The following is a 21,216-nucleotide window of genomic DNA, read 5'->3' on the forward strand; positions in this document are numbered from 1 at the left end:
AATCTGTTTTTAAGACTGGGCATCCAGCTGGTGGGATTTTCAGAGTCACTGCTGTATGATGCTGTACACAGCAGGCATGGCTGCCCTCCCTGTTTCTAAATATCACTCCCCTTCACTCCAGCTAAAGTCACTCAAAACACTTTAGCAACCTTTCATTTTCACCCAGGGCCTGCTAGGGCAGTACAGTGACCTCACGTGCACTTGGATGGATAGAAAATCCCCCAAAATGAATTTGGCCATGATGTGAGAGAATTAGTCACTGATGTTTTTAAAAGTGATTTTAAAGCTGCTTTTACCTTTCTGTGCTTGGAGCAGTAATGGGAGAAGCAGAAAAGGGCAATTCTACACACACTCATCAACTTTTTAAATGCTTGGGCAGGTGCAAATAGCCAACTGAGTCCCTCCTCAGATGCTGGGTACTATGGGGATTTTCAGATCTGGTTTTGGCTGCCTCCAGGGTTATAACTAAATTAGAAAAGAAGGTGCTTTTTTGTTTGTTTTAAATTCAATTAGTGAACAGGATTTGAAACAGCATTCCGCGCCTAGTGTAGGCACAGTCCAAACCACACTAGCTGGTTGTGGTGTAGCCTGGAAGGAGCTTAGGTTACAGCCAAGACCAGCTAGCATGATTTGAAAGGTTTTCACTAGGTGCTGAGTGGTGCTTCAAATTAGGTTGGCTAACTCGATTGGAACAAACAAAAACCTAACCTAGAAAAGGCCCAGATTGCCAGAGTGCTTAATTGGGGTGACCTGAGAACAAAAATGTATAGTCCTCAACTTTGTTTTCAACTGATTGACAAGGTGGATGGCTTTAGGTGTTTTGGACAACATTTTACTATTCCAGACATCAGTTTTACATTTGTCACCTACACATAGGCTACGGGAATGGCCCTTTTGCAAGGTTTCATTGGTCATTTTTGCCTAAGTGGCATCTCTGTCAGGTGCTCTGTGTACAGTGAGAGGACAAGATCAGAAACAAGAATAATCGAAGCCAAACTCAACAACTGCTGCCTCCAGCAATGGTTCAGTTTCAACAGCTTTCTTGGTATGGACATATAGGAATGGAAGACCAGTGAATTCCAAAGTGTGCGTGCCAGCGATCATATGGATGCCAAAAGTTTTGATGGCACAACAAGATTGCCAGTGATAGACATAAACTGAATATACAATCAGACCACTTTAAGCACCTTGCCAGAGATCAATCCGAGTGGCTCTTGGTTTGCAAGAAGGCCATGTTTCTTTGAGATTTGCCATTGGGATTTTCAAAAGCACCCATGCAGATTTTCTGGGGGTTCACATAGCATATGCAAATCAACACTTCAGATATGGTAGTGAGGCCTGGAAACCCAGTTTCGATCAGCGTAAAAACAGGATATATTTAGACCTCTGGTGTGCATGATGAGCAAAGACAATATTTGAAACTAGCTAGTTATATATATTGCAGTTATATTTTTCTTTGCACTTTTCTGTTATAAACTGTAGTATCACCAGGGACATCTTAAGGTGGTACCAAATTCCTCACGTCTTAGGACCAGATCTTGCTAGGGCTTTGTGTGTAGCACTCCTATTAACTCCCATGGGAATGCCATGTGTGATATGCTTACAGAACTAAGTTTTAATATTCCACAGAGAATATTAGAAGAGCGGAATTTAGTGGGTCTTGTCAGTGTAGTATCAACTCAGATTATATTTTATTTTCCATCAGATTCCCCCAGGATTAGATTGTACTGAATCCTCTCATTACATTTCAGATGCTTCCCAAAACCAACGAACAGAAAGTGAGCCCAAGAGAAATTGCTGATAACATTTCCAGAAACATTCCTGACAATGAATACATTGAGAAGGTTGAAATCGCTGGTCCTGGTATGGTCGCTCTATTGTTGTACCTTCCCAACATTTAAATTTGATGTTGCAGCTATTCTACCAAGTGACAATAAAGGAGACAAAATCAAGTTTGATTATTTTTTAGCTTTATAAATAGAATTAAAATCTGAATTACATTCAGTTTTGCCTGATTAATTTGGCAGCATAAAATCTGCTTAATAGCACTTGCATTAGAATCTGTGGTGAAATCCTGGTCCCAGGGAGGTCAATGGGAATTTTTCTAGGCTTCTAGGTTTTGTCCATAGTACAAAATCACCACCAGAATTGGCAACCTTGTTGGCTGTCTTGGGAGAAAATTATTGGGCCTAGAACCCAACCCATGCTATTCTCTCATCCTCAGAGGAGATCGTTCCAGCTCAGAGTTAAGGCACAATGACAGAGCAGTGTGGAAAGTATGACACGACTACTGCTCATGCTCCAAAGGAAGTAGAAGACTTCCGTCTCCTTGGCACTCACTCTGACCCCTTTCATAAGCACCAAATAAAAGGAAGTATTTTGTGGATTGATGGGGAAGGGAATTTCTTCCTGCAGCTCAGTAAAATCAAAGCAGTGCCCATATGTTCTGCGAGTCTGAATTTTTCTAAATGTGATACTGTGGTTTTAAATATATGGTAATTGGTGGCACTTGTACATAGAACATAGCCTCATGTGCATAAGTGCCTACAGGATAACTCACTGGAACAGCTTTGTGTAATGTCACTTACGTATATAAGTGTTTGCAAAATGTATTTGCTAAACACCCCAAGATACATTTTTGTCAAATATTTCACTCTTGGGTTCACTCTTGATTACAAAAACCCCAAAGCAGGTTATGTACTTAGCAGATCTTATAGCATTTGATATGTATAGTTTAGACATCTGTGCTTAATAGCAATTTTTTTTGTGGAAAACGGTCTCTCATAACATGGTAAATTAACTATCATTTTTTCAGAGAGTGATCATTCTTATGGAAACAAAAAGTTTATTAAAATGTTCTAAAGTTAGTTTTAAATACTGTTTTCTCCTTGTATCTAGGGAATTCTGAACTTTGGTACTAAACAAAATTAAATGGCTTTCAAGGATACTTTTATAGCACCAACAACCATTGTTTTTCCTCTAAAGGTTTTATTAACGTCCACTTGAGAAAGGATTTTGTGTCCAAACAACTGAGCAGTTTACTGTTGAATGGAGTTCAACCACCGGCTATTGAAATCAGGAAAAAGGTGTGCTAGTAAACTTTTATTAAAGTTTCAATACTGCTTTCAGTACAATAGCAAGTGCTGATGAATGGTTCTGACTCTGATTTTGCTTGGTAAGCATGTACTTTCTTACTGAGCTTATAATGAAGCTTTTAACAAACATTCCAACTACAAATACACAAGTTATTACTATTTTAATAGGTTTCAGAGTAGCAGCCGTGTTAGTCTGTATTTGCAAAAAGAAAAGGAGTACTTGTGGCACCTTAGAGACTAACAAATTTATTAGAGCATAAGCTTTTGTGAGCTACAGCTTACTTCATCGGATGCTCTAATAAATTTGTTAGTCTCTAAGGTGTCACAAGTACTCCTTTTCTTTTTACTATTTTAATAGTGGGCACTTCAGGGTTGCAGCTGTTGTGGCAGAGGGGGAGACTAGGACTGACTTGGCAAGGAGATGTGTACGAAAAGCCTGAGAAGCGGAGACTGGGTTTTTAAGGGGAATGGGACATGGGAACATGGGTGGGAAAGAGACAGGAGAGGGACAGGTGGGAGGGAGAAGAAGGGGTCAAGCTTGAGAGAAACGGACAGAAGAACCGGTGCCCACTCTAGTACTCTCCCTTCAGAGCCTGGAATGAAGCCTGTGATTCCTGAATCTCACTATTCCTTTTTTGTCAGCAAATATCTGTGCAGACCATGGGCAAAGTGTATGTCTCATCCCCTTCTCATGCGGTCCACATAGAGGACGACAGTGTACTATCGCTATCAGTTACTCAGCTCAAGTGGGAGAGGTCTGTGCAGTGGATCTAAAGGTTTCAGTCCTGCTGATAACCCATGAGGATGTCCGTATGATGCCACATGATGGAGTTTGTTTATTCAGTTTGCTGCTTTGAAAATCTAGGAAACTACACACTCAAAAACTGTTAAAAGAAGGTTATTAAGGTTGTAAAGTCAAGTATCACAAGTTCAGAAAAGCCAGAATTAAGGTTGCCTGTGCAACTGAATGCTGCCCTTGAGAACTAGATTCTATCCTGGCCTGTTCATCTCAAATTGGGCACTCAAAATTAGTGGAAACTTTTAATCTTCATCTCTCTGTGCCTCAGTTCCCCATCTGTAAAATGTGAATAATATTCCCTCCTTGCACCTGGGTGTGGTGAAAATTGTTTGTGAAGCAGTCAGATGATATTGTGATAGGCACCATAGAAAATCCCATGAGGAGATTAATAATTCAGAGTTGGGTTTGAATAGTGTGCAGCAGATAAGGCATAGGGACACACATTGAACAATGAGAAAACAAAATATTGAATAGCTTCTCATTAAATGAGCACCATCCATCCTGTGCACTGAATGAAGCAGGGATCCTGTGGAAAAAAACAGTATGTCATTATTAGGGCTGTTGATTAATCACAGTTAGTTCATGTGATTAACTCAAAAAAATTAATTGTGATTAATCGCACTGTTAAACAATAGAATACCAATTGAAATTTATTAAATATTTTTAATGTTTTTCTACCTTTTCAAATATATCAATTTAAATTATCACACAGAATATAAAATTTACAGTATTCACTTTATATTATTTTTATTACAAATATTTGCACTGTAAAAATGATAAACAAAAGAAATCGTATTTTTCAATTCACCTCATACAAATACTGTAGTGCAATCTCTTTATCATGAAAGTGCAACTTACAAATATAGTTTTTTTTGTTACATAACTTCACTCAAAAACAAAACAATGTAAAACTATAAAAATCTAAAACTTTAGAGCCTACAAGTGCACTCAGTCCTACTTGTTCACCCAATCACTAAGACAAACAAGTTTGTTTACATTTACGGGAGATGCTGCCCACTTCTTAATTACCATGTAACCTGAAAGTGAGAACAGGCATTTGCATGGCACTGTTGTAGCTGTTGTCGCAAGCTATTTACGTGCCAGATGCGCTAAAGATTCATATGCCCTTCATGCTTCGGCCATCATTCCAGAGGACATGCTTCCATGCCGATGACACTCATTAAAAATTAATGCATTAATTACATTTGTGACTGAACACCTTGGGGGAGAATTGTATGTCTCCTGTTCTGTTTTACCCATATTCTGCCATATATTTCATGTTATAGCAGTCTCAGGTGACGATCCAGCAAATGTTGTTCATTTTAAGAACATTTTTACTGCAAATTTGACAAAATGCAAAGATACGAATGTGAAATTTCTAAAGATAACTACAGCACTTGACCCAAGATTTAAGAATCTGAAGTGCCTTCCAAAATCTGAGAGGGATGAGATGTGGAGCATGCTTTCATAAATTTTAAAAGAGTAACACTCTCTGATGCGGAAACTACAGAACCCAGACCACAAAAAAGAGAATCAACCTTCTGCTGGTGGCATCTGACTCAGATGATGAAAATGAACATGCGTCAGTCTGCACTACTTTGGATCGTTATCGAGCAGAACCTGTCATCAGTATGGATACATGTCTAATGGTGGTTGAAGCATCGAGGGACATATGAATCTTTAGCGCATCTGGTACGTAAGTAACTTGCAATGCCAGCTACAATGCCTCTTCGCACTTTCAGGTGATATTGCAATTAAGAAGTGAGCAGCATTATCACCCGTAAATGTAAACAAACTTGTTTGTCTTAGCGATTGGAAGTCAGACTGAGTAGATTTGTAGGCCCTAAAGTTTTACATTGTTTTGTTTTTGAATGCAGGGTTTTTTTGTACATAATTCTACATGTGTAAGTTCAACTTTCATTGTAGAGATTGCACTACAGTACTTGTATTAGATTAATTGAAAAATACTATTTCTTTTGTTTTTATAATGCAAATATTTGTAATCAAAAATAAATATAAAGTGAGCATTCTACACTTTGTGTTCTGTGTTGTAATTGAAATCAATATATTTGAAAGTGTAGAAAACATCCAAAAATATTTAAATAAATGGTATTGTATTATTAACAGCGTGATTAATTGCAATTAATTTTTTTACTCGCTTGACAGCCCTAGTCATTATGTAATTGAAATTTGTATTATATGTAAATGCATACAGAGTCTGACCTCAAATCTTGCATTTCCTGATTTCTGAGTGCTTGACTTTGCAACTTTAATAATTTTCTTTTAACATAGGTTTTTGTATGCCTAAAATCTCTGTACATCCTTCTTGTTTGTTAAATGATCGTCCTTTACATAGCTTTGTATAAGTTTCTTGTGGGTACAGGGGTCTGTGCCAATGGATCTGATTTTCAGGATTCGGCCTAAAAAGGTGGTTTTGCTCTGAATTGTTTGCTGGAGTTTGGAGCTAAAAGCCACATTTAGAGTTTGATGTGCCCGCTCATTGGGTGGCTATTCTACTTTTTAAAACCTATCCTATGCTGTGTAAAAGAGAAACATTTATTTTTAATTATTAAAGATTTGTTTGTAGAGTGTAAGTAGGGATGCAGATAATTTTCACAGCCAAATATATGTTGCAGCCAGAAGAGTTCTAGACATTTAGAGCCTGATTTTCAAACCAGCACCAAACTATAAAATGACTACAGTTATACACACACAGAAAATTTGAGCTTGCCCAAATATCCAGTTGTAATTGACCATTTGCCACATGCAAATACATCACTTGTGTATGCAGTCATGGTGACTGCACGTATCCATGAGGCATGTATCCACAATTTGCAAATCTTGTCCTGTGAGCAGGACATTGTACAGTGCATCATTTAATAATGTTTCTCCCTCTTCATTTGTTGCCTTGTCAAAGGTGGTGGTTGACTTCTCTTCCCCTAACATTGCCAAAGAGATGCATGTTGGTCACCTGCGCTCGACTGTTATTGGAGACAGCATGTGCCGTCTGTTTGAGTTTGTGGGCTATGATGTTCTGAGGTGAGCACTGCTGGACTTGGCGGACAAGTTTGTTTATCTCGATTTATACAAGTGCATCAGTGATGCTTGTCTGTCTGTTCTAGCCACCCTTAGTATAACTTAAAAATACATCAGAACTAATACCCTGAGTGTAGCAGCACAGTTCGGTATTATCCCCCCCCAGCAAGCCATGTGACTGAAAAGCTCTAATCACCCTTCCCCCGCCAACAATGTTCAGCCTGTTTTAGTTCTGATTTCTCATACGATGCATAATTTTGTTTTGCACTTTCTAATTGTTGGCCAGATTAAACCATTTAGGAGATTGGGGCACCCAGTTTGGAATGCTCATTGCTCACCTTCAAGATAAATTTCCGGATTTCCTGACTGTTTCACCACCCATTGGGGATCTCCAAGCTTTTTACAAGGTATTTTAGCTAATATGTCCGCTAGTTCTCGTCTTACTTTTAAATGAAGCAATAATTCAGAACTGTTGTGAATGATCAGTATAACATTGTTGAAACAAAATGAATTTTAACTGGGTTTGTTAAAGAAGTAAAGAATTGCTTATTTTAGTTTATGAAATACAAGTATCCGGTCTCAGGAATTGTATACTGATTTAGTAAAAGTAATTTTTTACCCTAAGTAATTTAAAAGTAAAAAAAGTAATTTTTTATCCATTAAGCCACACTGCTTCCCTTCCACCAAATACAAAATTACTTTAAAGCAGAATGTCAGAAATACTGTTTTGCATAGGAGAGAAAAGACTTTTTCTTACGTATTGTTTTTAACCTAGGAATCCAAGCGGAGATTTGACACAGAGGAAGAATTTAAGAAGCGAGCCTACCAGTGTGTGGTCCTACTACAGAGCAAAAATCCAGACTTCATTAAAGCATGGAAACTGATCTGCGATGTATCTCGGAAAGGTAACAGTTAGTGTCTATTTCTTTAAACCAGTGTTTGTTTTAAGTGGATCATTTTATGTTGATCTGAGACACAAGTTGTTCTTTGGAAATCGATAAAATTCGTTGGGATAAAAAGGAGCAATATGGCTGAGGAAGGTTTGCTCCATAGAACTCCACCATCCATATCAGAACATCAGAGCAGGATGCAGAATTCACTTAAAATGAATACAACCGCACTTGAAAGCCCCAGGATCCTCAGATTTGCCCCAAACGCATTATGGATGTTGCCCTTAATACTATCTGGAAGAGTGGTTTTGAAGACTTAGCAACAATGACATTAAGCACCAATCAGCATAATACTTAGATGTCACTCTACATTGGTGCTAACAAATGTCTAATATTAGTAACAATCGATCATTTCCAAACAAAATGTCTGACCCTTATTCTTTCCTGCACCTCTGTTTAACAACCTGTGTTTCAGAAGCAGACAGAGGAAAAACCCTTCATCTCTTTCTGACAGCTTGTTGAAGTGTTTATGTTGTATAGTATAGTATTGCTGTGGCCTGTTTTATTTATTAAATGTTACTTACCTCTGTAATGTGGCATTCTGTCCAGTATGGCTCAGTAATTGAAGGTTTTGCCCCATTGCCTTAGTATCTGAGTACCTCCCAGTGACTGATAAATTCAGCCTGACCACCCCACCCCCGAGGTAAGGAAGTACAGTAACTCTATTTTACAGATGGGACATGAGGCGCAGAAAACAAGTGACATGCCCATGGTCACAGATTGCAAGAGAGCTGGAATTGAACCCAGATATCTTGGTTGCCAGGCCTATGGCTTAGCCTCAGGACCATCTTTCCTCTCATTTCAGTCATATTTTAGGGGGCCTATTTGCTTCGAGTCTTAATACAATCAGTCAAAATCTTGTACGTATTGGTTTTTTTATAGTTCTCTCTGTTTTCCCTACTCAGAGTTCCAAAGAATCTATGATTGCTTGGACATTAAACTAATAGAGAGAGGGGAATCGTACTACCAAGATATGATGAAAGATATTGTGCAAGAATTTGAAGACAGAGGTAACATCTTCCTTAACTAGTCAAAAAATCAACAATTGTCTAGTTGCTTCATTTTTTTTAATGTTTTTTCAGTTTGAGAGAGAGAGTTAATTTCTACTAGTTTGTTTAGAGACCCTTTCAAGATTAATGTTCCCCAGATTAGACACTTGTCCTTCCCCTCCATTATATTTTTGACTAGAAAATGTTCCCTTGCTGAGGGACACAGGCTATTATTCCTTATTTTTGTCGTTCAGAAAGGTCTGGGAATTTGGGGCTCCCAGGACCCCCCCGCCTCTAACCACCCCCCAGGACCCAACCCCCATCCAACCTCCCCTGTTTTCTGTCCCCTGACTGCCCCAACCCCTACCCACACCCCTGCCCTCTGACAGGCCTCCGACGTCCTATCCAACCGTCCTCTGTCCCCTGACTGCCCCCTGGGACTCCCTGTCCCTGATCCAAACCCCCCCGCTCCCTGCCCCCTTACCCTCCTGCTGCTCAGAGCACCAGGATTGGCAGCCGCGTAATTTAGAGTACTGAGGCAGGCCAGCGGCTCTTGCAGCCGACCTGCCCAGCAGGAGCTTGCAGCCCTGCCGCCCAGAGCGTGGCGCGGTGAGCTGAGGCTGCAGGGGAGGGGAGACAGTAGAGGAGGGGCCAGGGGCGAGCCTCCCCAGCCGGGAGCTCAACTGCCAGGCAGGATGGTCTCCCGGGCCATAGTTTTCCCACCTCTGCACTAGTACATCAGGATACTAACTTACAGTTGTTTTAAAATCAAGCTAGAACTCTCTTAATGATAGCCTGTTATTTCACCAGCAAAACTAGATTTGTATAAATCTAGGCTCTGTTTGCAAATGATGATTGGTGGTGGTTTTGTTTTTTAATAAATCAAGCATTTAATGTGACCTGCACAAAATGGGTAGAATGTGAATAGATAGGAGCAACTGGTTTTCACAAGCTTTAGAGCATTATCACTTTCTACATGTAGCATCTAACAACTTGCATATTTCTGCAAATCTCTCCTGAATGCTTACCCTCAAATGACCTCTTTCCCTAGGATTTGTACAGATGGATGACGGGCGGAAGATTGTGTTTGTCCCAGGATGCTCTGTTCCTTTAACAATCATGAAGTCAGATGGAGGTTTCACATATGATACATCTGACTTAACTGCTCTTAAGCAAAGGCTACTTGAGGAAAAGGCTGATATCATTGTTTACGTGGTGGATAGTGGGCAGGTGAGTACCCCGACCTCTGCTTTGTTCTTCAGTCAGTCACTAGATATCGCTCTAGCCTAGAGGACAGGGGATAGAAGGTGTTACCACCTGATGGCTATTTATTGGCCCTTATGTGAAATTATTTGGTAATTACAGTCCAGTTCCTGATGGGCTGTGGGCCAATCACAGAATTCGCCATCACAGTTTAGACTCGCGGCCATCTCAGCAGAGCCCAAGGATTTAACACTCCGGGAAACTAAACTATCCGCACATCCAGGTCAGTGCTGAATCTGAATGGCTGGAGAGAGTGATAAAAACCTGCACTGTCACTGTTCATGCATTGCCTTATCTGTGGAGTCTCCAGAGCTGTCCGTTGAGTACCTTTCACAAGCATTTATATTCACTTAAATGGGAACTGTAAAATGCAGGCAGTGGTGATGTACTTGTCACACACTTTTGTACCGAGAATTGGGGAGGGATCTTTAAAAGTATCAGGCATTGATACTTTCTGAAAATCAGAATAGTCTGTAGAAACTGATGACAGTAGTGGTTCGTCATTACAAGTGTCCTGTGCAATGAGTCTAAACGTGATCAGTCAGGGAAGCTTTATTTTTCCTTGTAATAACACTCTTAGTACAAAAGCATTTTCCAGTATTTATACCAGAATTTTAATAGGAAAAAGACAATTGGAAAATGCAGTTGACAACTGCTTTTTATTTTTCTATTTCTTTGCAGTCAGTGCACTTGCAGACAGTATATGCAGCAGGTCAGATGATTGGCTGGTATGACCCTGCCGTGACCAGAGTAGTCCATGCTGCATTTGGAGTGGTACTGGGAGAAGATAAGTAAGTTAAATGAATAGACCATTTCATGGTACATTTAATGGATACTGTGATTACACTTGCCAGGCTGTCTCAGCATCAGACAACAGAAAAAGAGAAGAAGTCAGATCATATTGCAGTTTTCACAGTCAGATTCCAGTAAACCTTGTCACGTTGTTTGAGACACATTCTTGTATGAGGACCTAAAATGCAAATATCATACAAGTACTTGGACTTTGAAAATTTTGCTTTACATGTTGACATCTAAAATAATGAAAAAACAAAGTTCACTTATTAATGAGTTTTTTGCATGTCTGCTGTGACTTTCTTTCTATATATTCTGTTACTATTGTAAAAAAGTGCACTATTTTTCTGGAATCTAAACAAATCAGATTTTTTGGTGGGTTTTTTTTAAAGCCACCTCTTTTTTCATCCCAAACAAACTAGCTCTGCCCTGTTTTTATTTGAGAAAATTCTATCTTAAAAAACAGATTTCTTGTAAATGAAGTTCATGTATGTCTAAATTAACATTGCAAACCAGTGTTTCATTATTCATTGGTAAAGTAACTGCAAAATAAGAAATCTGAATTTATTTTCCATAAGAAAAATATTTTATATATTATTCTGGCTAGATTGTGGACTTAGATTGCATTTTGTTTGACAAAATTATTCTGTCTACTCCATAGCAAATGTGTTTATAGCTTGTGTTTCTGTTTTGGTAATTGGGAACACTATAACCCCAGAATTGTCCTGTAGGATTCTCTCTGTGAAGGGGATATATAGCTAATTCACCATTTTTTTTTTTTTTTTTTTTTACAATCCTATTTTATCCTTTTGCTATAAATAGAAGTATATGTGGCCCACAAGAGTCACAAACTAATTCTAGTATGGCTTGAAATTCCACGTCTGTTTTTCGCACCTTCACACTGCAGTATTGTGACTCTGTGTCACAAGGAACATATCGCACAGCATGCTCACATGTTGTACTGTGGGTCGGTGTGACTCCACTCTAAGCTATGTCCTCTGTCTTCCTCTTTCTGGTGAAGGGGTGGTTTTCGTTTCTCCTTCACCACCTCCATCTCCCTTGGGCTGCATGGAGATTGAAAAGGATCCCAATGCCCCTATTCTTGGCCAGTTACTTAGTACTCCATCTCAAGCTCCTCTTGCTCCTCTTAGGTGATACTGCAAGTCTACATGTAGCTGAGAGTTCACATGCTGCGTCCTTGCTATTGCATTTCACTATTAAAACAAAGCTATTTTCCTGACAATTGTTGCTCTGATGGTACAGGAAAACTGTCCTACACATATAACTGACACCCTGGCCAGCCAATTGTAAACTTTCTTATTCTCCAATTACAGTTCTGATCTGCCTTATAGGCGCACCAGTTTGATGCCTGTTTTATACATTTAACTTGGGGGCGGAGGCCATTGGAATGTGCAGCTGAATCTATTAAACTTTTGAGAAATGTGGGCCACCCAAGTAATTGTAAGATTTAGTTCTGCAGAGGCTTGTATATAGTGCTGATTGTGAGCCGTGGGGTTTCTATCGAGCCATGTCTATGTGCTTTCAGGAAAAAGTTCAAAACTCGTTCAGGGGATACAGTGCGGCTCATTGAGCTACTGGAAGAGGGGCTGAAACGATCAATGGACAAACTGAAGGACAAAGAGCGTGATAAGGTAATTGTAATGGCTTACTTTTCTTCTTGGAAACAAGTATGTGGTGGTTTCATCATGTACTGGATGCTTCTGTATAATGAATCCAAGGGGAATATATACAGAGCAAGACTTTCCCCTCCATCATATTATATTGCTCACTGGGCTTATTTTCAGTGCATGTTGTGATTAGCAAGCAGCTCTGTTTTATGGCCTGGAATTGTTCCTGACACCAGTAAGAGAGGCTCCCCACCTCTGAAGCTCTTAAATTTCGCTGCACTGTGGACTAGACACTGATGCTAATTCCTAATGGATGTAGTGCAGTTCTGGGTTAATCACAGCTCATTTGAGCCAGCAGGATTGGACTGCAGGCAAAGCCTCAACACTGGCTGGACATTGTAGTTTTGAAACATACCGTGTCTGGGGGCTTGTCTGCATGGGGAAGTTAGTGGGCAGGAAGCTAGGGTGTGAACTGAAAGCACGCTAGCTGCTCTGCACTTACTGTCCGTGGGGACATGCTGAATGCCCTTGGACAGTTTAGCTTAATGCACTTCTCAAATGCCTTAAGCTATTGTGCAAGAAGTCTCCCTTAGTGCATAGTAAGAGGGTCCACATGTGTGCACTAGGTATTCCTCACTAGCTACTGTCGGCTTTTTCCCTTTGGTGACAAGCCCTGGAATATTTATTGCACAGTTGGATCCAGGAGAATAAATTAGAATGCTAAAGCTTTCAGTGCTGGAAGCATTTACTGTAGCCATCCCCGCACCTCTCCTTGCTCTGCCTGAAAATGGTGCAGAATGCTGAGCAAGCTGCTCTTCAGGAACAGCTCGGAATCTGAGTTGTAGGAGACTGTCCCAGCCTGGTGCCAGGAGCCTTTTGGGAGAGCAGGGATTTTTAATAGGGAAAAGGATGAGATATGAGCCAAGGTTTAGAAGGGGGCAGGGTGTGAGATGGGTAGGAAAGGGACAGCCAGCAAACAGGGAGTTGAGGATGGTAAGCAACTCCAGGACTTGATCCTGTTTTTGGGACAGACATTCTCTTGGCAGCTAGAATAGGTAGGAGAGGTTAGTTAGGTGAGGGATGTCACAGGCCATAGAAGAGCAGGAACAAAGGTCAATACACTAAAAATGAACATTCAGTCCACCAGGAACCCCATCTTAGCACTCGCAGAGCTGCCTCTTGCCGCAGCCATACCAGTGTCAGCAGTGGCCACCTAGTGGAAACAATTAAAAAAAAAAAAAAAAAGTTGGGGCAGGTCATGTTCCTTGTCTGGTGAGAGAAGTTCCTGCATTGTAAAACAGCATTAAATCTCCACTGTATGCAATAGGGGACACAGCCGATTCCTTAAAGATCCAGCAGGTGGTGGTGGTAGAACACAAACCACTCAATGCGGTTTTCCAATCAGTGCAGCCTTTGCTGCCTCCCTAGGCAAAGATGTATGTTGAGACAGTCAATTTGATTCACTCGCCTTGATGTGAGCTCCAACATGGCTCAGACCTTTCCTCTCTCTGAGTTGGCTCTGTGGCATATCTACTGGAATCTCTGCGGGATTAAACTCCTATGGGCTGTAGCTAGTTATTTGCTAAATTGTTGGAATTAAAGCACGCATGAGGCTCCAGAATCGCAAAGGTATGGAATTCTATATCAGTGCCTGAATTGTGGACAAGTCACCCTCTGATTTCAGTAGGAGTGATGCTGTGTTACAACAGCCTCAAAATAGCTTCAAAAATGCATAACACGGCAGTTTGCTCTTGCGTAGCTTTCAACTGTGTCGCCTTGGTACATACTGTATTCCACTATGTGAGGTGAACTAATTTTGAAGAGATCCTCATTTTCTGGAACACAAGTTGAAACTTTCAGACCATACTGTTATGGTGGTGGGGAAGGAAGGATGCCCTTTAGAATATAGGAGAGCATGCTAAACTGTTCCTATACCTCTCTGAGGTCAATCAGACAGTGGGGCAAAATACTAATTTACAATTACATGACATTTTCTACCTACAAAAGCACTTTACCCACTATGCAACTTCACCACTAATTAGTGGGGGGCCACAACCAGCTGACATTTTGGTTAAAGGCCCTGGGCCCAGGCACTAATCTTGCTCTCCATGCACAGAAGACAGGGCCTCAGTTTTAAGAGTCACAGGAACAACACCTGCATGGGACTACTTTGGCAGCAGGAAGTGTTGTGCTGATCCTGCTGTTTCCAGATAATCGGGGTATCCACTTTATAGTAAGCCTTGATGAAATAGAAAATTCACTTAAGGGATAAGCAAATTTGGCTGAACAATCATCAGTGCTTTGAAATGGGTTCTAACTAGTTAATTTCCCTCTGGAAAAAGCAGAGTCAAAGTCCATGAGTTGACCATGTTTTCCCCCAGCATGTTACTTGGCTGGTGCCTCTAGAATATTTCCTGCTGAGGCCTTTCCATTTCTCTGGATTTGTGGTGAAGCAAAGCATGCTATGTGGGAGACAGAATGGTTACAACTTGTTTTTTTTTTTTCTTTTTGGTCTTCTATAGGTCCTAACTGAAGAAGAACTGAAGGCTGCTCAGACATCAGTTGCTTTTGGCTGCATTAAATACGCTGACCTTTCCCATAACAGAATGAATGATTACATCTTTTCTTTTGATAAAATGTTGGATGACCGAGGAAATACAGCTGCTTACTTGCTCTATGCCTTCACTCGAATCAGGTAGCTCAAGGGTATTTTGGTTGCTTTAAAACCAAGCTTAAAATGAGTTGCCCTTTAGATTGCAAAAAGTGTAATATGTCTATTCCATCTTTTATTAACTAAAAATAACAGAATTCCTAGGGAAATCTCAGCTGTGGTCTCCTTTGCTCTCCTGCCGCTTACTCAAAAAAAAAAAAAAAAATTATTTGTGTTTGGGGCCTTAAGCCTGTTTCATTTTGTTTCCCGAGCTGCTTGCCCTGATGATATCCTTAAATGCCAAAGGAGGAGTCTAGCTGGACCCCTCTGAAAAGCTCTGCCTTGTTTAGTGTAAAATATCTACCATGCTTCATAACAGCTTAGCGTGAACTTTGTGCTGGGCTGACACATCATCAGCCTTGGTAAATCTGTTATCAGTATTAGAAGGTGGGGTGTGCTGTGATCTAGGCCCTATGTGTTCTGAGAGGGCGTGGAAGTGGAACTCCTTCTTGGCCAGCCACTGCAGGCTGTCCTTCCAGCTGGAGGGAGAGCATATCTAATTTTTCTAGCAGTGTGGTCATTGTCTTGTTTTCTGCCTTCATGTCTAGATGGAGCCTACTTAGTGAACATAGTCAACTCCCTACCTCAGAAAGGGCAGATCTGTGTGGAGAAGTTTTCCAGGCAGGCATCTCTGAGTGACATTACAGGGTAGTGCTCTCTCCCAAATGAATATTTGTATAGGCTTATTAATAATTACATAGCCCACTCTCACAAGGGAACTGTGCACCACCACCTCTTTTGGGTACCTGTCCCTGTTTCCCTCTCCCATCTGTTACTGCTTTCCCACTTTTTTTCCACGGCCCCCATGTACACTTGAGCCCCCAGGCTTCTTCCCATATCAGTACCTGGTCACCTTTTAGCTTCTCATCCAATCTTCCTCTTGAATGCGTGTGCAGTCCCTTGCTGCTTCCATGTACTAATTCCTCCACCCAGTGCATGCCTCCTGCATTGATTGCCTATGTTCTTGCGATGTACTGAAACTGAATATTTTTCTTGCAATTCAGGCCGTTTTCTAATATCCATTCAAGTTACCACTCCGTAGCTAGATCATTCGAATCAGAACCCCTTTGCTTTTGACCCTTCAATCCTGTTGCAAAATTCCATACATAAGCATGACCAATGCTGGGCTGTTTTTTTGTTTGTTTGTTTTTTTTGTCAGATCTATAGCACGTCTGGCCAACATTGATGAAGAGATGCTGCAGAAGGCAGCTAGAGAAACAAATATATTACTGGACCACGAAAAGGAGTGGAAACTGGGCAAATGCATTCTGAGATTCCCTGAGATTCTGCAGAAGATTTTGGATGATCTCTTATTACACACACTCTGTGACTACCTCTATGAGCTGGCCACCACCTTCACAGAGTTCTATGATAGCTGTTACTGTGTGGAAAAAGACAGGCAAACTGGTGAGTGCATCCCTTAAACTTGCTTGCAGTGAACACATCTCTGTGAGGTTGTAATTGGAGAATTCTAATGATACAATTGATCAGGTTTGTATCAGCATTCCAGGCTGAAAGGTCATAATATCCAGGAGTGGGGAGTCTTAACTTTGTGTTAAGAATGCTGTTACTCCAGTCATTCTTGGTTGCAAGATAACAAATGCGCAAGCATGTCAAGGCAGCTTTTTGTTGTTCTTTCTGCAGAGCTATTGCTAATAGTAAATAATATCTAGTTTTTTGTGACCGGTGTTACTGATTTTTATGAACAAGTGCATGTCTTGGTCTATTCAAAAAATAGAGCTACTGCTGTGTTTGAAGGAGGGCTGTCTGTGGCCACATTGACTGCTCTTTCTCTGCTTTACAGAAAACCCAACAGTTCCCATTTATACTTAAAAAAAAAAAGATTCACCATATATATAAAAGCAACCTACAAGTTTTCAGAATAAGATGAGTTTTCCAAGTGCTAGCACATGTAACAAAACTCTCTCAAGCAGAGAAGAAAGTGGGCATTAGTGATCATCTCTTGTGAAAAATGCTACTTGCTGTACCACTTGAGTGTATTAAATAGTGCATTTTTACCAATCCCTTTTAGTGTAATGGAAGCTACATCATGGAAATAACACAAATGCAGTGACTGTAATGTGTAATCTGTGATGCCTCCTGACCATCTAATTCAAGCTTGCACTATTTTTCTTTCTTCTTCAGGAACAATAGCAAAGGTGAACATGTGGAGAATGTTGCTGTGTGAAGCAACAGCTGCCGTTATGGCCAAAGGGTTTGACATCCTGGGCATCAAACCAGTCCAGAAGATGTAACTACTTCTGCAGTTGGGCCTCTTGTATTTTACTAAACTAGTTTTCTTAGCTGTCATAGTGGAGTCTTATTCAAAACCTACTTTAAGAATAAAAAATTGCTAACATCGTGTGGATTGAACTTTGTGTATTCTGCCCTGTATGTGAGTGGCATATTGTCGGTGTGATGTTTTAAAGGATATGCAACTTACACACAGGTGCCTGAATTTATATATCGCACGATGAATAGGTACCTAAAAAACAAGGTCAAGAACGCATCACTAGTGTAACCTGGAAGAGAGACAAAGAGAGAGAACAGAGCTGATAAGTGTTTGAGGGCTGCACCTTTATTAGAGGTGCTTTGTCCAGGCTATTACAATCTGAGTATTTCAACCAAAAGTACTTACAGAAAAGGAAGAAAACTGAGTAAATACAAATCTGAGGAAAGTGGTTAAATTCATATGCATATTAACATTCCAAACTTCCAAAATATATAAATCTATGGTACCTGAGGCTGCCCTATGCACATTACATTGCATAGCCTCATGTAAGTGTTTTTCAATAGCTTAATTCTTTGGAAAGATGCAGTTGTAGACACACCAGTTAGATCAGTGATACTCAGATCGCCAGGGGTGCAGGAGCCAAAGAGTCATAGTAGTGCAAAGTCATTGTTTCCTTTACTATATATTCATATTTAAACAGTATGCGAGGAAATACTTAGTTTTTATTTATATTATTCTCACAGCAAAAGGACTGACCAAATAATCAACTACACGGGGAGACAAAGATTTAGCTTATTTTAGTACAGTACCTTAAGCTAATTTGAAGGAAAATGGGAGTGAAGTTCAGTTGAATCTGTGCCAGTTTTGCACCTTAGTACTATAGAGCTAAAGTAGTTTCACCCATCGCTTGTCTTAAATGCAGTCTCACTTATCAGCGCCTAGACAGTTGAAACACTGTTTCTAATACTTATGTAGGGCACAGGGATGTGGCAAAGCTTCCATACATTACTAGTAGTTGGCACATGTATGTTCTGCATCTACAACAGTGCCACTGAAGTCTAAGGGCTTTTTTTTTTTTAAACTATTGTAAACTAGAAATAACCTGCTTATACTGCCACCTAGCATATCTCCAGCCAAACAAAGAGTTTCCTCTCAGGGCATTTAAAAAACAGGTTTCAGAGTAGCAGCTGTGTTGGTCTGTATTCGCAAAAAGAAAAGGAGTACTTGTGGCACCTTAGAGACTAACAAATTTAACTTTCATTGGATGAAGTGAGCTGTAGCTCATGAAAGCTTATGCTCAAATAAATTTGTTAGTCTCTAAGGTGCCACAAGTACTCCTTTTCTTATTGCATAACACTAACCGCTCTCACTTTTAAGTATGGTACACTGGACTTTCTAAAGCTTACATATTACGGAGTGATTTGTTTTTTAAAGTCACTTGCTGTACCTCTTACAAAATTCAGTATGGCATCCCTGACCATATATTGCTATATTTTTACATGCGTTGTCATTGTTTGTGCTTACATCTAAATGTTTATGTTGTTTGGGTTGCTTATTTTTTTTTAAAAGAAAAGCTGCATTAGCATAGGATGCAGTGTACTGGAAATAGATTTAGATCCAAAGTTGTGCAAATCTCCAGGTTTAGCTGTGTGACTTGTTAGCAGCTGGTAGCAGAGCTTTTACATTTTTAATCTCTAGCTCAGGAACTTGTCACCACCTACATTTCCAATGCTGCAATAAAGTTAATCTGGCAGCATTACTATGAGTATGTGGGGCCTAGAGTCCAGTTTTCACTGGGGTTTAAGAGCAAAATGGTAAAGCAGCATTAAAGTCTTATACTGGGTCAACCTATTTTCTGACAGTGCCCATTGCTTCAGAGGGACTGAACAGAGCAAGCAAGCAATGAGTGACCCATCTCTTTTTTTTGCTTGTGGCAAAAAGAGGCTAGAGACACAGAGAACGTGCCTTGATTGGCCTATTCTCCATGAACGTATCATGTTCTTCCTTTAAACCCTGTTAGCATAGTTTTGGCCATCACAATGTATGTTCCATAGCTTGACTCTGAGTCATGTGAAGAATAACTTTGTGCTGCCTATTAATTTCATTGGGGGCCTCCTCAGTTATGTGAAGGAATAAACAACACTTCCCTTTCGCCACACCATTCATGATTTATCATATGCACCTTGTAGCTGTCTGCTTTCTTTACTGAACAGTCCCACTTTTTTTAATCTCTCCTCCTAGGAAGCTGTTCCATACCCATAACTGTTGCTGTTCACTGTACCTTTCCAATTCTAATATCTCTTTTTTTGCAATGGGGTGACCAGACCTGCATGCAGTATTCAAGATGTGAGCATGCCCTAAATTGATAAAGTAGCATTATCTATTCCTTTCCTCAAACATTGAAAACAGCTGCTCACGGTACAGTAAACAGAACAATCCATCTAAGGTCTTTTTCTTGAGCGGTAACAGCTAATGTTGTGTGTGTAGATGGGTGTATATTTCCCAATGTACATTACTTTGAATTTCATCTGCCATTTTTGTTGTGTAAATCAGTAAGAGCCCTTTGTAACTCTTCACTGTCTGTTCATGGTGGAATAATCCCCATACAGCTCCCCTGGGAGACACCACTCTTTAACCTTGCTCCTTTCTGAAAATTAGCCATTTATTCCTACCCTTTGGTTCTGTGTTTTAACCAGTTATTGCTTCACTAGGGGCCCTTCCCTCTTGTCTCTAACAAGGTCCTTCACCAGAAGACTTGTAAAAGTATTTTATCAACTGCCTCACCCTCAAAGAATTTGAGTGGAGAGGTCTCATTTCCTGTTGACTCTTCTATAACAGCTTGTGTTTATCTGTGTGTCTGTTCTTTTTTTTTAGTTTGCCTGGTACTGAAGTTAGTCTTACCAGCCTGTAATTGCCTCACCACTGCAGCCTTTTAAAAAAAAATGGTTGTCACATTAGCTAGCCTCTAAGCAGCTGGTATAGAAGCTGATTTAAGTAGGTTACATACCACCCTTCGCAATTTCCTATTTGAGTTCCTTCACAACTCTTCACTGAATGCCTGCTGACTTATTACTGTTTAATTTATCACCGTTCCAAAAAACCACCTCTCTTGCCACTTGCCTGGATAGTTCCTCAGCATTGTCACCAATCGCTCAAAGACTGAGTCAAAGAATTCACTTAGCCTTCTCTTCTAGTGCTCCTTTAACACCTTGCTCCTCCTGATCCTGATGTGCTTTAACTCTGGCAAGTTAACAGTCAAAAGAAGAATTTGAAACACACAGCAAAAAAAGTTTGTTCCTTTCTGTTCTCCTCAGCAGGATTTGACTTCCAATTTTTAAAGGGTGCCTTTTTACCACTTTTACTTTGTTGGTCCTCTTTTCTGAGTTTGGTGCCACGCATATGGTGTTTTAAGAAAGTTTCTATGCCCCTTGCACACAATTCACTTTTGTGCCTGTACCTTTTAATTTCCATTTAACTAGTTTCTTTATTTTTGATGTAATTCCCTTTTCTAAAGTTAAATGCTACTGTGGTGGGCTGTGTGTGTCTCCCATCCCCCCCCCACTCCACATTTTTAAATTTATATTAGGGTTGCGCTATCAGCAAACATTTCACCTCTGACCAAAACATGTGCTCAAGTTAGGACTACTAAGCCCCACAGGGACTTGGTGCTGGGCACTTCTGAGAGCAGCGCAGGGCCTCCAGCACCATCACGGGCAATGCC

General features: G+C 40.3%; 1 protein-coding gene across 3 annotated transcripts in view; it reads left to right on the forward strand.

Moving 5' to 3' along the window:
* RARS1 (arginyl-tRNA synthetase 1) overlaps positions 1 to 17,622 on the forward strand; it is a 30,361-nt gene extending 12,739 nt beyond the window's left edge. For all 3 annotated transcript variants that reach the window (XM_038412495.2, XM_038412494.2, XM_038412496.2), the window contains exons 4-15: positions 1,752 to 1,863; positions 2,986 to 3,086; positions 6,812 to 6,933; positions 7,217 to 7,337; positions 7,706 to 7,835; positions 8,786 to 8,890; positions 9,921 to 10,099; positions 10,814 to 10,923; positions 12,471 to 12,576; positions 15,075 to 15,247; positions 16,422 to 16,669; positions 17,408 to 17,622. In XM_038412495.2, coding sequence (XP_038268423.1) covers positions 1,752 to 1,863; positions 2,986 to 3,086; positions 6,812 to 6,933; positions 7,217 to 7,337; positions 7,706 to 7,835; positions 8,786 to 8,890; positions 9,921 to 10,099; positions 10,814 to 10,923; positions 12,471 to 12,576; positions 15,075 to 15,247; positions 16,422 to 16,669; positions 17,408 to 17,517 — 1,617 coding nt within the window. In that variant the 3' untranslated portion in view covers positions 17,518 to 17,622. The remainder of the gene's footprint in view (positions 1 to 1,751; positions 1,864 to 2,985; positions 3,087 to 6,811; positions 6,934 to 7,216; positions 7,338 to 7,705; positions 7,836 to 8,785; positions 8,891 to 9,920; positions 10,100 to 10,813; positions 10,924 to 12,470; positions 12,577 to 15,074; positions 15,248 to 16,421; positions 16,670 to 17,407) is intronic.
* The last annotated feature ends 3,594 nt before the right edge of the window (positions 17,623 to 21,216 follow it).

The sequence above is a fragment of the Dermochelys coriacea genome, chromosome 8, assembly GCF_009764565.3.
Source record: "Dermochelys coriacea isolate rDerCor1 chromosome 8, rDerCor1.pri.v4, whole genome shotgun sequence".
Lineage (NCBI taxonomy): Eukaryota > Metazoa > Chordata > Testudines > Dermochelyidae > Dermochelys > Dermochelys coriacea.